Below are 18,295 nucleotides of genomic sequence, written 5' to 3' on the forward strand. Positions count from 1 at the left end.
ATGGTAAAAAAAAAATCCAAGGCTTTGCAAAATATTATGACATATGTAAACAATACTAAGGCTTTCTGGTTTGTTTGTTTTTTACTTTTTTATATTTGTACAAAATTTTAAGGGATTATTTTTCAGAGCAATCTACAATTTTACCTAAATAAAAATTTATGTATATGCACAAACCAAGAGCACGTATATTTCATTTCTTTGCATTTGAAATGTAAACTATTTTTGTTTTCGTATTGCTAAAACATTTTTGGGGATATTGGTAGACCTGTAGAGACATGAAGAATAAGTTGCACGTTTTCATTTATATGTGTAATTGTTTTGCGGATCACACATGAATTGGTTAATAAAATCTACCTCGTACTGAAAAACATTAAAGATTATATTTGATAACCCCATGTTAAGAGCACAGTACCATCTTGGTAATCAGTGTTTTCCATTTGCTAATACATTAACACGGATTTTCTCATCTACATCTAAATTTTGTGTTTTCCTGTCTTGCAGTTCTTTTAGTGTTACATCTTACTACAGCTAGCTGGTATTACCCAGTTCTGTATAATTGGGCCACCCAATTGGGGATCTAGCTCTTATTATATCATGTACCATTTGGTTTTTACATATTCTGGTGGCTCAGCTCTGCTTGTCAAGTTCTTTTAAGGACAATAGATTTAGCAAAGTGTGTTTATTGTGGGTTTGTACTTGTTATACAGGTTCTCCCACTTGCAATTAGTCTTTTATCCCTGGGTTATTCATGCATGTTGAAATTTGAGGAAAGCTTAAGGTTGTAGTAATAGCTGTAGCTGTAAGTTAGTGGGTGCATCACATATGTCAGGTCAGGGCTTGACAAATTTGCTTTGAATCTAGGAGCCAGTTTTTTTTTCACTGACAAAAATGCAATTTTAAAAGGGACACTATATAATCACCAGAACCACTATAGCTTAATGTAGTTGCTCTGGTGGCTATAGCATGATCCTGCAGGATTTTCAATCTAAACACTGCCTTTTTGTCAGAGAATGTGCAGCACCTTCATTTAGCGTCTCCACACTCTGCATGGAGGCGCTGAACGTTCCCCATAGAGATGCACTGACTTTATATATCTCTATGAGGAGATGCTGATTGGTGCAGCATTTTGCCTCAGATGCTCAACAGCTTCCCAATGTTTTCCTATAGGAAAGCATTTTATTGGCTGAGATCTTTAAGATTGATAATCTCAGCTATGGAGGCATGCCAGCCGTGATGAGATGGGCATACCGTTTGGGGGAAAATGGTAAGTAAAAACACCATTCCCATGCGATCGGAGGGGAGCTGGTGACCTATACATACATATTCACTGACCGACAGATACACACTTACACAAACAAACACACACATACAGCCATATGTAAACACAAGACATGTACAGACACACGTTCTCTCTCTCACACACTCACAAACTATTTTATATTTGATACACTCAAGTAGATACACACACACACACACACAAAGATCCATAGATAAACACAGACAAAAATACACATACACACATGAAAGATATACGCAAACAGGAAAAAAAATACATATTTTAGCCATATTTTTGTCGAGTGGTGTTTATATTTGGGGAAGGAATAGTGAAGCAAGGATTTTCCCCTGTGTTCACTGGTATATTACTAGTCTAAAGTCAAATCTTTTAACATCTAAACTATGTGGCTCAGCAGTTAAGCCAAACATTATGCACAATGTCTGATTAAGGGAATATTCTATGTGAGCATGCGCACACATCCGTATCCATGTCTCAAAACACATCTGTACATAGGACAACCTAAGTGCTAGGGGCCAATATAGATATTCATTGAATTTAGCACAAGCCTGCAAAGATACACTATAAGCACTGCCACATGAGCACTTTAAGTGTTGAATTGTTTCACCCCCCCCCCCCCCCCTTTTTTAATCTTTCAGGTATTGTACCAGAGGATTGGAGGAAGGCAAATGTGGTTCCTGTATTCAAAAGGGGTTTTAAATATTTGCCCTGAAATGATACACCTGCGAGATTAATTTCTGTGGCTGGAAAAGTATTTGATGGGTTATAAAGGGATAATATTCAAGAATTCATTTGGAAGAACATTGTTAGTAGCCAAACTCAGCATGGTTTTATGAAATATAGGTCATGTCAAGCACACTTAACCCCTTAAGGACCAAACTTTTGGAATAAAAGGGCATCATGATGTCATGTGTCCTTAAGGGGTTAATTGTATAATACAAAGAAGTAAGTAGAAGTATAGATCAGGATGTTACAGTGGATGTGATCTACTTAGATTTTGCAAAGGTGTTTTGTACGGTTCCACACAATAAGTGTAGATTGGGGGACTGTGAACTCAAATGACAGATCACATTTAATGTAGATAAATGCAAAGTTATGCACTTTGGGATAAAGAACGTACAACCAACTTACACCCTAAACAGTAGAGAATTAGGGTTAACAACATACAAGAAGGATTTGGGAATTGTTATAGACAACAAACTAGGGAACAATGTGCAATGTCAATCAGCAGTTGCTAAGGCCAGTAAGGTGTCATGTAGGGATCGACCGATTATCGGTTTTACCGATATAATCGGACGATATTCGGTATTTTCGGCAATATCGGTATCGGCCAATAGGGATACCGATATTGCCGATAATACCTCCCAGGACCGCCAGGCTCATTACAAGCCCGGCAGTCCTGGGGGGGCGGGCAGCAAGCGTTTACTCACCTCCCAGCAGCTCCTCCAGCGTAAATCTCGCGAGACCCGCGGCCAGCTCTGACGGCCGCGGGTCTCGCGAGATTTACACTGAGGAGCTGCTGGGAGGTGAGTAAACACTTGCTGCCCACCCCCCACTTCCCTCTCCCTCCCCTCCCCCAGCTAAGCCAATGCCACTGGACCACCAGGGATTAACATATCCCCCCTCCCTGGCAAGGCAACAAGCAGGGAGGGGGGACAACAAAAAATAAATAATAATAATTAAATATATATATATAAAAAAAAAAATGTAATAGAAAAATGTAAAAAACATTTTTTAATAAAAAATGCCCCCTCACACACACACACTATTATTATGCACATACACTACACAAACACACTGTGTATATAATTCAGTGTGTTTGTATAGTGTGTGTGTATATATAATGCAGTGTGTTTGTATAGTGTGTGTATATATAATGCACACTACACAAACACACTGCATTATATACACACACACACACTATACAAACACACACTGCATCCACTACACACACACTGCATCCACACACTGCATCCACTACACACACACACTGCATCCACACACTGCATCCACTACACACACACACTGCATCCACACACTGCATCCACACACTGCATCCACTACACACACACACTGCATCCACTACACACACATACACAGCTCCCCTGTCTAAACACACTGCATCCACTACACGTGGCATGTATATTTTGTGCATTTACCTTTAGAAATAGTTTTTTATTTTCCAAAATGGTAAATGTACAGAATATCGGCAAATTATATCCGCTATCGGCCTGAAAGTTCACAGAATATCGGTATCGGTATCGGCTCTAAAAAAAAAAATCGGTCGATCCCTAGTGTCATGTATAAAAAGAGGTATTGATTTTCCTGTTTAAAATATAAATTTGCCTCTTTAAGACCACATCTTGGATATGCTGTGCAATTTTGAGCACCTGTTCTAAAGAAGGATATTATGGCACTAGAAAAAGTGCAGAAATTGGCTACAAATAAAAAGAATGTAACATTTGAGTTATGAAGAAAGGTTAACAAACCTTTAAACTGGAAGAAAGGAGATTTAGTCTAAGGCAAATAAAAAAAAAAACTTTTTTACAGTAAGAACAATAAGGATGTGAAGTTCTTTGCCTAAAGAGGTGGTTTTATCAGAGTCTATACACATGTTTAAACAGCAACTGAATGAATACTTGCAAAAACATAATATTCAGGGATGTAATTTTTAATTTGTGAGGTAACAGCTTCTTGATCGAAGGAGAAATCTGACTGCCATTCTGAGATCAAGTAGGATTTCTTTTCTAGTTTGTTGCAAAATTGTGAAGCACTTCAAACTGTTTCTCCCCCCCCCCCTTCTTTTGGATCAATCATATGTGAGGATGGCTGAACTTGACACATGTCGCTTTTCAGCTATGTAACCATGTATTTGTACTGGAAAAAAAAGGTTATTAGCCCAACTGGAAATTCCACTATTTGATATAAACTGAGAAAATAGCGTTATCTTTATTTTATTGTAAAACCTTCCATTCTACATCAAAATACATTCTATTCGCTCTTTAGGTTACTACATTCATGTTCAATCTACAATCATAATAATGCATGGTAGATGCCAGTCTTCTGTATTTAAAATTGAAGGACTTTTCTCACAATTGCTATATACTCTGCATCAGCCATAGGCTTCTTCTGACTTCCAGGCTGCAAGAATTTCTTAATTGTTGAGATCTCACTTGTTCTTTCTTTGAAGTCCTAGAAATGGCACAAATGCAACGTTGCTTAGGTTCTGGATCAAACTTACCATATATTCACCCTGCGACAATACATATAGCAATTTCCCACAATTACTACAAGGGAACCTGTGTTAATCTTCCTAACGTGGTGTTATAATTCTTTTAGTTTAGTCCAGGACAGCCAGGGCGCACACTGTATTGGAGACACAGAAGCTTTAAGGAGGTATTGATCAAAGTGTCCTGTTCTGAAAAGAGGTGCAAAGTTCATAAAAACGGGCAATCATCATGGAAACAAGTGGAATTAGCAGGCACATTGCACGAGTTGCTGTTCTACTTTTACAGCTTTGTACCAGAACATGACATTTTGATAAATCTCCCCCAATGTTTTTGTTTCTCCTCATCTTCTCTATGATGACAGAGCTTATAACAATGACTGACAGAGAAACAAGATGGAGACATTCAGTACTGGGATACAGCTGACACCAGATGATAGTGTTGGGCGATGGATGATGAGGTGACTGAGGGTAAATTGGGGGTCACAATGGCAGTGCTGTGTGATTTGACACGTCTGCAAACAATTCTTGATATTATTCCTCTTTACAAGGATCTCAGTAATCTAAGCTAGGATTGAATGATTAAGGCTATTCTACTGTCCTGCTTCCCTAGCAGGCATTCAAAAGCCAGCATGTTGACATCTTTAGGGAGGACACTTAACCTTAATGTTTCTTAATGTATAATTAACAGTGATATAATTCTAGCTACATAATGGTAAATTTCCATTTGTGTATACCTATTATAAATCTCTTAAAAAACTTTCTAATAGCTTCAGCAATATGAGACGTAACTTTGAAAGGGGTAGAAGAAGTATTACTTAGTAAATGGCTCATGCATGCTTGCTTGCAAAACAGGTTTTTAAGCAGGAAGTTGGCGATTCATTGTATAACAGTTCATAACATTGGGCACTTTTTAAAATGAGAATTACTCAAGCACAATATATTCTACAGATTTTTTTTTTTATGAACAAAATATATTCTCTCAAAATATACTTGCTGTATACATGGTGAAAAATCTCTTTATTAACACTTGCATGTGAAAAAGTCATTAATAGTTATTGTTAAACAAGGGCGGATGATTACCAATTACAAACTAAGGTTACTCCCAAGACGCTCAAACCAATAACAGCATTTAAATGCAGCTTTAGATCAAGCCCTTTAATCATATTGGCATTAATCCTTAAGGGTTTGGTTTCAAGTGCCAAATGAAAAGCTACCAGTATATCAAAAATCAAATCAGGTTGATCAAACCAATTAAGAAGCACTATACTGTTACAGGAAAGTACATTTAAGAAATAATAAACTGCTATAGATTTGACAGAAACACGCAGACACATTGTGGTTGTGCCCACATTACCTGCAGCCGAGGGAAAAGAGGAACAACGTCATCGTGGACCTCCTCCACCATTAAAATCGCCTCCAGCAGTACTACATCTGCCCAGCTCAACTGGTTTCCAACCAAGAAATCCTGGTCTTTTAAAGCCTACAAAACATCATTATTTAGCTCCAAATGATACATTCTTCTAAATACACAATATTCTTAATATTCCTAATATTCCACCTTAAGCAGATGTAAAAAACAAACATGAATGGTGAACACCATTTTTTTCTGAAAGTGAAACAATTATACAAGACACAAGTACTGTTGATCATACTGTTGTAATTTTAGCGTGAATATTATTCACCAAGGATAGATTTCCAGATCTGAAAGTTTTGGTTAAAATTAAATGAGGTTGAAATTTGGTTATTTGTCTCATTCTGCAGGGGCAAAGGAGGTTGGTCTGGGCCTGAGCAAGTTTTTAGCTGGATCTTAATTAAAAGATCTCAAAAATATTGTCCGTCGCCCATGTGTAAATCAATCCCCAGCATGGACTTCTATACACTGACGGTATGCAGGTCTGTGCTGAGAATTGAGTGGAGTGGCAGCCTCTCCTATGGGCAGTTCCCCTGCTTATTTGCTTAACTAGATAGAGGAATGATTGCTCTAGTAAACAACCCTGTTGGTTTTCAATACACCACAAAACACTGTTTAGTGAATAAACCATTATAGGTTCCAACCCCATTTTGAAGGAACACTATAGTGTCCCTCTGCCTCAATGCCTCCCACTCCCACCCTGGTCACAAGGGGTTAAAAACCCTTTCTTTCACTTCCCTAATTCCAGCATGGGATCGGGCTCTCCTCTGCCAACATCATGGCGATCTAGAAACCTAGTGCACATGAACGGCGAGAGAAACAATGCTTTCCTTTGGGCATTTGAAAGACTCTGGATGTCCTCATGCAAAGCGTGAGGACATCGAGCATCGTTTCATGAAGTTAAACTCTGTGAAACTTCATGAAGCATCTCTAGTGGCTGTTTGGAAGAGACAGTCTTAAACCTGCAACAAAAACATTGCAGTTTCTCAAAAAAGTCAAAGTTTTATACTGCAGGAACAATGGGGAAAAGGACACTGCTCCCAGACCACTTCATTGAGATGAAGTGTTCTGGGTGCCTAAATTGTCCTTTCAAGCATCCCGATTTCTTGTATATATGCCACAGGGGAGCCTAACAACATGCCCTATGTTCAAAAAGTTAGAAACGATTACCATACTTTTTCAAACACAGGGAAGTATCGGTTCACTGCTCTCTTTTTTACAAGTTCCAACTGTTTTCCCTTTTCAGATTCAGGCATGAAGAAATGAGAAAGGATCAGGGCCATGAGGTCAAAGGCTCCATCTACATACATGTCAATGCTGCAAAAAAAAAAAATATTCCAAAAAACAAGATTAATGCATATAATATATAACATAACCATTTATTTATAACCTGTCTGTAGATTGGCTTTTCTTATTTTTACATCAGTACATTGTGGATTGTTTATTTTTCTTTTTAGAACAGCATATTTCTAAGCAGTACTAAGTCTATGAAGTCTCTTGTGGTCTTGTAGGATCCTCCACACATCATTATTGCACTCCTGCGCATGCACCAGAGTACAGCACTGCCGCGTGAGGAGCTGAAGACCAGAGATGGCGGAGCCCACAAGAGATGACTTCAGGAAAGTAAAACTACCTTCCTCTATACCCTGAGCCTCCACACCCCAAGCAAGGGTGTCAAGTTAGGTGTCAGGATCCTATCCTGACAACCAAGACTTATATTACTTTTATTCTGTTCCTTTAAAACCAAGGTTCTGCACTCATATTTTACCACTAGTGGCCTCCCTTGCCTCTAGTTCTGGAAACTCCCCTTATCATCCTCATCTGCCTGGACTTATTAAGATCCTACAAAACGCTACACCCAACTCACCACATGGCCTTTACATTGAAGTTGTTGATTTGCCTGAAACACTTCAGATCCTGGCTCCTGTGGACTTACCGTCTTGGCTTCAAACCTGCTCCATACCAACCTTCTCCTGACTTGCCTGAACAACTCTGCATTCCTTCTTCACCTACTAACCTGCTCCATACCAGCCTGACCAACTCTGCATTCCTGCTTGACTTCCAATCTGCACAATACCAATCTGAACTTCACAACTATCCAGCTTTATTCTGCCATCCTGATTTATACCTGCTTAATCCATACAACCTCTCTGCCCTATAACTGCCTGCATAACACCACTCTGGACTTTGCCTCAAAGTAATATTACATGGTGTTAATTTCCTACTTGAGCAATACTCCTTCAAATAGGGGGGCTTACTAACTAAATTTCTCCTTTTCCTGTAATTCTGCAACCTTATTGTTCTGTTCGATTTTAGTTGTCCTATTTTAACCTATACCTTTATCTATAGGTTCTTATTATTTACTTGCATTCCTGTTTATATTATATTTAGGGCATGTTGCCTAATTTCCTTTATTTCTGTTTTCTCTTTCTCTTTCCTATAATTTCAGTTATCAGATATCCTGTTTATTCTTTTATGTCCAAATTCAGCAATTAAGATACTATTGGTAACTCGGGCCAAAGTCTCATATATGACCTGCTCAGAATCATGACATTAGGGGATCATTATCAAATATGCAAAGACCACTGAAGGTGAGAGAGCTGCTTTCAGAGCCATTTTCATTCACCCACTGTAAATGTTATACATTTTCACTTACACCTCCTGTCCCTCGAGCTAATAATATTTTACTATGTTCAGAAAGCAGGCTCCTGCTGTCATTTTGAGGAAAGTTACCAGTACTTCCTGTGTGAATTTGACTATATATTGGACACAGCATTGTACTGCTTTACAGTCATTTCCAGGCAAAATTTGCAACTGATTGTTCTACCACGTTCCTCTAAATGGCCACATTTTCTAACATTTGAAATATGTGTAGCATGTTTTATACCAATTGCAGAAAACAGGATGGTTTAAAGAAAGGCTCAATATATTGTAATAAATGCATACACTACTCTCTCCTTTAGGTTCTTCCCATACATGTTGTATTTTGAAGCAATATATTGCAAAATGGCTTTAGTCTGTGAGATCTTCATTCCGTCCATTTCCACCATTGGGAGTTGTTGAAACAACAAAGATCCATCTACAAAATGTAAATAGATGCAAAATTAAAGCATGACATATGCATAGTCCCCTTTTGGCATATGCTTAATTTACCCCATACCCCCCCAAAATACACGGACACCTTGTAAATTACTATCACAGCTTTAATGATATAAAGGTAACATAAAATTGTAAGGTCATTGTCAACACAATATTAACCTCATTCCTTTAACATAGAACCCCGACAATGACCCACATAAACAATCATTGATACCACCTATAACATATAAATAAATGAACATAAACCATAATCCATTGCCACCGAGGGCATGATTTTCCAGCTTTCACAATGTAGCGGTATACCAAGATACACCCTACAAACACCAGGTTCGGAGCTACCAATGAGCTCGACCCTACCAATACCATTCCAAACTTAACTGTTCTTAGCAAACTAAAACTAACAGACCTATGAACAGATTACCTACTCCCCAACTTTTCTATCCATCCCCCGCCACAGTGACCACAACAGGTAAGTGAGGTTTAAGTAAGATGGCCCCTAATATAAAATGGCCCCCCTATATATACACTCCCCTTACCCAAAATCCCACCCCCCAATATCCACATAGCCAATCCATATATACCCCTATTCTATGCCTGTCTCCTAGCTATGTCAAGGCCCATTCCCCTTAGTTGCGCTGCTCCATGGGCTACAAAACTGTCAGTTACAGATTTTTAATAATCTTTTTTGTCCTATTTCTAATTTTTCTCCTTTTTTTTTTTAATTCAATTTAGTTTTTAGAAAAAAAAGGAACCTTAGTCAAAGGGCAGTAAAATATGCAGTCTTCACAGTCATTAGTGTGCACAACAGTTTACATAGGGGAGTGCTCCCTGAACACATTTCTAAACTTTATGTAACAATACTAATTTTAATAATAGGGTGCAAAATATTTTGTTGCTATGGCGATACCTGGGTGTATATATATATAAAATACACAATCCAGCGCCCTCTCTTATTCACTAAACAATGATTTCAAATCTTTTGATTGTAATAGCTTTATTTAAAAACACCTCACCTAGGCAAAAAATGATGGGGGTTTAGTTACATTATATGATCATACATTGCATAAGCCTGCCACAACGTCAATGTACCCCATTCTTGGCAGGTCCTACTCTAGCAGCCTAATGCTTGCTCTTAAGAGATTAATCCACTTACTTGGGAAATGCTTCCTTACTGGGACTCTCTGCAAGTCAAGGCTAAATAGGATCCTGGAATGAGGCAAAACCAAGGAGTTGGCCTGGACTCCCAAATATATAAAAGAAACCAAAAGGGCTGCACTCACCTGAACATGCATACATCATAAGGTGCTGCTGGGGCCAAAATATACAAAATACACAATCCAGCGCACTCGAGAGAGCAAGCATTAGGCTGCTACATCATATAATGTAACTAAACCCCCATTATTTTTTGCCTAGGTGAGGTGTTTTTTAAATAAAACTATTACAATCTCTAAAATTTGAAATAATTGTTTAATGAATAAGCGAGTGCGCTGGATTGTGTATTTTGTGTAATTTAGCCCCCAACAGCACCCTATGATGTATGCATGTTCAGGTGAGTGCAGCCCTCTTGGTTTCATATATATATAATTCAGCAGAGCCACTGCTGATGTTCTATGCACCCCCTAGCATTTCTCAGCTAAGCTCTGAGTTTGGACTTTTAAATCAGTTTTTTCCTTTTTCTCTTTTTTTATTTACAACGATATACCTATATTGCATTAGGTTTATTGGATACACTATATAGTCCTATGTATCCAAGGATGATTTTTTCACTCTAGCAGGTGGATGTGCAGAACAGGCTGAGATTTTACAAAACAGTGACTCTGACGCAGAAAGAATTAGATAGGATGTTTCAACCTCTGACCTCCCCAACACCACTTCATTACGTGACATTTATTTTGAACTATTGAGGCTGAAAAAGCGTGAAACGGATTTGGACCTGCATGGCCTGTTTCTATCTGAATACCATCGTAATCTGCAGATCCCGAGAGGTTTCAGGGTGAGCAATATACCTACCATTGGGAGACGTAAACCAGGGGTATGCAAAAAGTGGACCTCTGTGTTGAACAAATGTTCTTTAGACTTGATGTTAATTATCATAGAAGATGTCAAGGAGGATCTGATCCAGGTCAGGAGGCGGATCACAGATCTAGAAACCAGACAAGCACTACTACTAGCATCACCTGAAGCTTCATCGACTTTGCTAAAATTGGAGAATACGGTGAAGACTTATAAAACCGATTTGGTTAGATTTAAAAGAGATAAACAGGAGAAAGTATCAGCAGACTATAAGGAGCATAGGGTCTATAAGTGGCTGAGTGGCACGAATGACCAACCAAACTTTGTGAGGAAGAGGAGACCTATCCGCAGACCTAGACATTACACCATAGATAACACTTCAGGAAATTCCAGCTCAGAGTCTGAACACAAGGATTATCGGGGAACTGTGCAGAGAGATTCCCAAACATTGCCTTTTTTAGAGAACACCAATCGGGATCATTTGGGTATACAAACCAGGCACCAGAGCAGAACAACTCATTTAGAAGAAGGACGTTTACCAGACGTGGACAGAAGGGTCGTACCTTCTGGGGCAGGAGGAAAACCACCACGACAGAGGAGATAATGCCCATTTTCAATTTATCTTCACGGGTGCCAACAATGGCTGAAAAGACACTACTAAGTAAGGGACTATCGTTTGTTCCCACTGCTCAGCCAAACCCATTAGATTGGGAAGTTGAACTGTATAAATTTGGCAGAACAATGCGCCTACAAGATTTTTTTAAAAATAAAACCTATGGAAGACCAAAGTAATCGATTTAAGAGGAAAAGCACTTTCGACCCAATGCCTAATCAGGCTACCATCAAAACATTTTTGAAGTCAGTCCAAAGGGAGTCCACTGACCATCTAAAGACCATCCACCCGCATCATTCCAATTGCTCCAAAACAGACCGAGATATTATTAAATCCTTGGCCAAGGACATCATCATCAGGTCAGCAGACAAGGGCGGCGGAATTGTCATTCAGGATTACGGCAAATATAAAATCGAAGTAATGAGACAACTATCAGATGAAGGGACCTACTGTCAATTAGGTGGTGATCCAACGCTACAAGTGAAGGAGCTCATTGATGAAATTCTACGGAGAGGCCTTGAACAAGATTTCATCAATCAGGATCTCTATCAATTTCTACAAAAACTAAATCCCAGAACGCCAGTAATCTACACACTCCCGAAGGTCCAAAAGAACCTCCAGGACCCTCCAGGGAGACCGATTGTGTCAGCTGTCGGAGGTATTCTTGAACCATTGGCCCAATGGCTGGATTTCCTGTTCAAGGAAACAATTGAAAATCTCCATACATTTATCAAGGACACTCCTAGTTTCATCAAATTAATTTCTACACTAACATTACCCGCGGGTCAGGCATCACTAGTGACATGTGATGTCAAAAGCCTTTACACGATCATCCCTCATACAGAGGGAGTCCAGGCTATGAGATCGATCCTTTCAGCTTCGGATGTATACAAGGGACCGTCAGTAGATTATGTGATGGAACTTCTCGAACTGGTCCTAACACAAAATTATTTCCGATTCGAATGTAATTGGTATAGACAGTCAGCGGGTACATCAATGGGAGCCGCGATGGCTCCAATGTACGCCAATGTGTATATGTTGGAATTCGAATCTAAATACATTCTGGAACCATTCAAAGATGTCATTTTAGTGTACGGTCGTTATATCGACGATATCTTTATGATCATCAAGGGGGATATCCACATGGCAGAAAGGATGATTTATACAATCAACTCCTGCACACCAAATGTGGAACTAACAATGACAGCTGATCCATTTACAGTTGACTTTTTAGATGTACGGGTCATGAGAGAAGGGGATAAGTTGGCCTATACGCTATACTCTAAACCAACTGATCGTAACACTTTGTTGCAGGCTAACAGTTTTCACCCCCGTGCACTAAAACAATCGTTACCATACTCACAATTCTTAAGAGTCCTGAGGAACAACTCCGATCACAACAAGGCAACAGAACAGATTAAGGAGATGTGGGATAAGTTTCACCAACGTGGATACAACGATCAAACTCTTGAAAAAGCCCTTAGCAAGTGCCATTCTACACAAGTTAGATCAAGAGATTGGTGTTCCCGACAACTTATACCACAGGGTCGTCGCGATTCAAGCAAACAGTTGACAAGAATTGGAGAATTCTAAGAAACGATTGTACCTTACCAGAACTATTCCGGCAACCTCCTATGATGTGCTACAGGAGGAATAAGAATCTAAAAGACCTATTGGTGAAGACGGATCCCGTACACTGCTACCAGAAGGAGCAGAGCCTCACGAATGTGGGTTGCTATAGGTGCCTTGGATGTGTCACGTGTGGACACATGTCACCGGGCAAATTCTTCACTCATCCCCATTCAGGAGCGAAATAGTATATTAAGCATCGCCTAACGTGTACTACAGACTTTGTAGTATACAAATTAACTTGCCCATGCGGGCTTACGTATATAGGCAAGACCGATCTACCCCTCCGTGAACGGATACGGAACCACAGGTCCAGTATAAGAGTGGCCTATAGGGATCGAAAATCTGACCTCCCTGTGGCCAAACATTTTTTGGAGAAAGGCCATACACTACCAACTTTGAAGCTGATGGCGATTGACCACATACCACCACCGAGACGAGGGGGAGACCGTAGTAAGATGCTTCTACAGCGTGAACTATACTGGATCAGAACTTTGAGAACAGTATACCCGGATGGGCTTAATGAAAAATATACCCTTTCTGCATTCTTATAAGTTCATGGATGGTATTATGAGACAAGTGATGTCAAGCCCACCCTGGGGGATAGGCTTATAGTTGCTTTGCTCTCTAACACATCTAATACTATTTTGGTCATGTATAATCACGTATGTGAGATGATGATATGGTGCCCACCCAGGGGGATAGGCTACCAGTCCATGCACTCATAGTGATCATGGGCTTACTGAGGATTACGTTAAAGATCCTTGTTTAATATAGATGATCATGTAATGTTCCTTTTTTTCTTTGTGTAGCCCACATATTCATGAGGAGAGGGATATATGGGTCAGTAAACCTGGGAATGTCTATTAGTCTTGCTTCCCTCAGTCCCTATATTGTATTATATCTAGATTGATTTATGGATATAATTTGAGGTCATTTATTGAATTTTTTGTATTTTTTTATTTCATTTTTTAGGGCCAATACTGTGGCTATTCACTCCAAATAAGCTATGGCTGCATAAGTTATAGAATTGTTGGTCCATGGATTCAATCTTCTGTGGTGGGTAAAAGACCCTCTGCCCAATAGTGAGGTTTAGTTTGCTCCCTCCCTAAGCCCTGTGCTATGGTACAAAAGGCACTGGGATTTTCTGATCGCTAGATTCTCTGATATAGACCATTGTTTGTCTGTTATTAAGCTTTTGAAGTCAATATGGCTACACTGTACTGATCATGATAACAGTCCGATATTAAGTATATGTTTCCCCTTTATTTCGTATAATACCTCCGATATGCTTCACTAATCGTAGCTGTTGGAGTGAGACTGGTTTTGTCTGTTTTCTTAGCCTGTGACTGTATATGCATTAGGTTATATCCTCCATTATGCTAGAGTGGAATTTGTTTTTATTTATGTTTGTAAATAATTGTTTCGGCACTATGTTTATAGGTCGCCATGGTAACGACCCCTGGCCGCGTCATTGAACGCGACGTCGCACGGCTGCTGACGGTTTCTGGGCAGCCGGCGTCAGTCTCGGTCCGTGCGTCCATGGGATCGGAGGCAACACAGGTGTGGTGAGTAACTAATTTATTATATGCTATATATGTGGGGTTTTGTGTTGTGCACAGTGTATCCTGACGAAAGCTTGAGGAGATCAAGCTGAAACGTTGATGTTCGCTGTTTTTACTGGAAGGTAATAAAAGTTAATTTTTATACAAGTCCCTGGAGTGCTATCTTGGATATATTTTTTGAATTTTGGCTGACAAGCACCGGGCATCTACCATTTACACAGGAGGAGTGCAAGATTATTTTTTGCTTTATATTTATATATATATATATATATATATAAAGTAGATAGTCTGAAAATGTAGAATCTTCCCCAAGTTTGTGAAATCCAGAAACAAATTGCTGAAATTTCACTTAAAACTGATGTATGTATTTATGTATAGTGTATTTTTTTCCTACCTGTAACTGGACACAAAAGATTGGCATTTGCTAAATAAATAAACCCTAGCAAAACATATAGCTAAATACAAAATACTACTGTGTCTTTATGTTCCTACTTATAACATTTTGTTTATTAATTTTTAAAAAAGCATGACTGATTTATCTGTCTCCACCAAAATGCCTCAGGCTAGCTGAGCAGTAAATGCCATTTATCTACTGTCAGCATGTTTTCTGTTAAACAAGTTCAGGGCGTTCTACATTAGGTCACACATTTAATTCATTCTAACGTTCACTTTACCATTTTCTCTCCTGTTTTACACATCTATGTCAATCTACCGATCACAGGGGTAGAATGAACATGAGGTAATCGCAGAATAATATGATCTAGTCTAGACTAATGCTGCAATACTTCTGGGAACCCGCGCAGTAAACAGCTGTAAAGCATCTGTGATCTTTAACTGCCCCACCGCTCCACGTTCACATATTTCAATATAGGAGAGGAGTATTGTGACGGACCGCCTGGCACTCCGACCAGTTACCTCTGTCAATCGCTGCTTCCTAGTACTGGCGAGTAGCATAAGCACTGCAACACCATAACCACCGTAAACCCCACAAACCGCCGCAGCTTGGTTGGAGTCTCACCGTCCTCCTCCACCCACCCTGGACCAAGACCAGGATCCAGCTTGCAGTGGGTAGGCCTCTCTTAGTCCAGAGAGCAGGAACAGCTCTTATAAGAGCTAGTGATTATACTCAGGGGAGTATAGTGATTATAGCAATCCCCAGAGTATATGTAGTTCTCTAATCCCCCAAACATGAGCCAAGACTTCATTAAGGTGCAAGATGATCTGAGAGTTTAATGGTACAGGTTGGATTTTTATACAACTTTTCAGGCCAGAGGAACACCCACTGGACCTGATGGGGCACAGGACACAAATTGTACAGACCAATAGAAACAATATAACAATGACTGACACTCCCACATACAGCACACAATCCCTCCCTCTGCCTGTGAAACAATTAAGATGTATTAAGATGTAATTAATAAATGTATTAACGTAATTATCCCCAAGCATAAAAAAAAACCACATATTTTACAAAGTCTCATAAGTACCCCAAAATACAACATATCCCCTGATAGCCCTGATCTGAGTGAACAACATATCCAAAAATCACCCAGATCTGAGCAGGGGTTCAAAAGTTTCATGGAGGTCTCTTTTTGACCGGCCGCAAGCATGGCTTCATGCCCAAAATAGTTCCAGAGAATTAGGCTGTGCGGCCGGTCTATTTCCAATGATTAAAGTGTACTTCAAATAGTCGAACGGGACCGTTCGTACAAAGTCAGTGTTTCAGTGTGTTCGGTAGAATATTTCTTCTGAACGGCGCTCTGTTCATGCATATTTAGCCGAACATAGATGGAGGTGGAAGTCCCAGCGGTGCTCGTGCCATTGAGTGTGATTTCCGTTGCATGAACTCAACGGCAAAACACCACTGACCGCATTCGATTAAACAAGATGGCCGCCGCCACGTTTTCAACTACACGAACGTCGACCACCCAGCCGCTCGTCAATTAAGCTGCGGTTAACCACAGCTTCTGGGAGGTTAACACTGCACACTCCACTTGCGGGTGGTCCGGCTGTTTGATAAGCCTAATCGATTCGGTAAGCTCCATAGAAGGGAAAAGGCACAAACAAGGTTTTTAGCCCCAAAGTTCACCACAGGGCCATAGTCAGAGGGCAAGAGGCTGGCAAGCAGGCCTCTCCAAATCCCAGTGACAAAGGTGCTTTCATCACAAGTATATATGACAATTTGTCAAGTTGTCCTCAAACAGCATGTCAGCTTGTAACCTTTGCCTTCCAGCATTGCAGCCTGACACCGATCACAAGGCCTTGGTATTAGTAAATATGCTACATACATCACTATGCTGGTTGTTGGATGTATTGCTAGTATAACACTAATATAATGATCACACCATTATTAGTGTTTTTAGGTTGTATCAGAAACATGTGAAAGAGTCATCTTTACCTATTTAATACCGTCAGTAATTGCATTAATCAGACATCACCTTGGTGTATTATCAATAAATTAGGGAGAACTGCATGTCCTCTATAGTTAGACACTACATTTGTGAAGCATACAGGGTAGAAAAACACCTGTTGTGCTTTCTAAGAAAAAAAAAAATCAAATCTATTTAGGATTAAGTGTAATCAAGTTGATTTGAATTATGCAAACATAGAGGTTGTATATGAACTTTATTAACCTGCTTCAAGGAAGCATAATTCCTTGGTTTGCAGTTAAAGGGACATTATGGGCATCCAGACCAATTCATCTAATTGAAGAGGCTTGGGTGCAGTGTCCCTGTTCTTTTAACCCTGCAATGTAAAACATTGCAGTTTTTGAGAAACCGCAATGTTTACAATGCAGGGTTAAGACTGCGTCTAGTGTTTGTCTACCAGACAGACCCTAGAGATGCTTCCTGTGGTGAAACAACGCTGGAAACCCTCACACTTTGCACGAGAATGTCCAGCATCTTGTGAATCTCCACAGGAAATCAATGATCAGGTAATCAGGTAAGTGTTTAAAGAGTTTCTAACCCCTTGATTCCATGGGGGATGAAGGGGCAGAGGGACACTGTAGTGTTACCAATACGGCATTGTAAAATTCTGAAGCTCTGATGCCGACATCATTGCTTGTTAAGCCGTGACCCAGGAATGCATCTCCAACTCAGGGACCCTCACCACCTACTGATGCATCATCTGACAGAAGCCCATGTCAGTGCTCAAATCTTGCGCTTGCGCAAAAGTACAACACCGATGTCTATGGAGCATCTGGTAAGAGCGCAGAAGCCTCCACAGACAATGCCCTTTTTCTAGCACGTCATTAGTTCCTACTTTGTCTTATGATGGCTTTTGATAGCATTGGTATTTCAGTGAAATGTCAACACAGTCAGTGTGTGTATTTCATAGAGATTTTTCTTTATGGAATACTCCATTTGTTTTGTTGGGCAGGGTGACAGAGCCAGGGGCCTGATTTACAAATATCCAATATAGTCAGCATTAAAAGCGAATT

General features: G+C 39.8%; 1 protein-coding gene and 1 long non-coding RNA gene across 2 annotated transcripts in view; both read right to left on the bottom strand.

The window, feature by feature from the left end:
• Positions 1–3,949: 3,949 nt before the first annotated feature.
• LOC134586955 (glutathione S-transferase 3-like) overlaps positions 3,950–18,295 on the bottom strand; it is a 33,665-nt gene continuing 19,319 nt past the window's right edge. Inside the window, exons 4-7 of the mRNA XM_063442927.1 lie at positions 8,881–9,013; positions 7,110–7,251; positions 5,878–6,003; positions 3,950–4,486 (exon numbers count right to left, since the gene is read on the bottom strand). Coding sequence (XP_063298997.1) covers positions 4,364–4,486; positions 5,878–6,003; positions 7,110–7,251; positions 8,881–9,013 — 524 coding nt within the window. The 3' untranslated portion in view covers positions 3,950–4,363. The remainder of the gene's footprint in view (positions 4,487–5,877; positions 6,004–7,109; positions 7,252–8,880; positions 9,014–18,295) is intronic.
• Positions 7,704–8,873, bottom strand: LOC134586956 (uncharacterized). Its single transcript, XR_010086605.1, has 2 exons — positions 7,952–8,873; positions 7,704–7,886 (listed from the first exon to the last, which is right to left on the bottom strand). It is a non-coding gene; the product is annotated as an uncharacterized LOC134586956 (long non-coding RNA).

The sequence above is a fragment of the Pelobates fuscus genome, chromosome 2 (genome assembly GCF_036172605.1).
Source record: "Pelobates fuscus isolate aPelFus1 chromosome 2, aPelFus1.pri, whole genome shotgun sequence".
Classification (NCBI taxonomy): domain Eukaryota; kingdom Metazoa; phylum Chordata; class Amphibia; order Anura; family Pelobatidae; genus Pelobates; species Pelobates fuscus.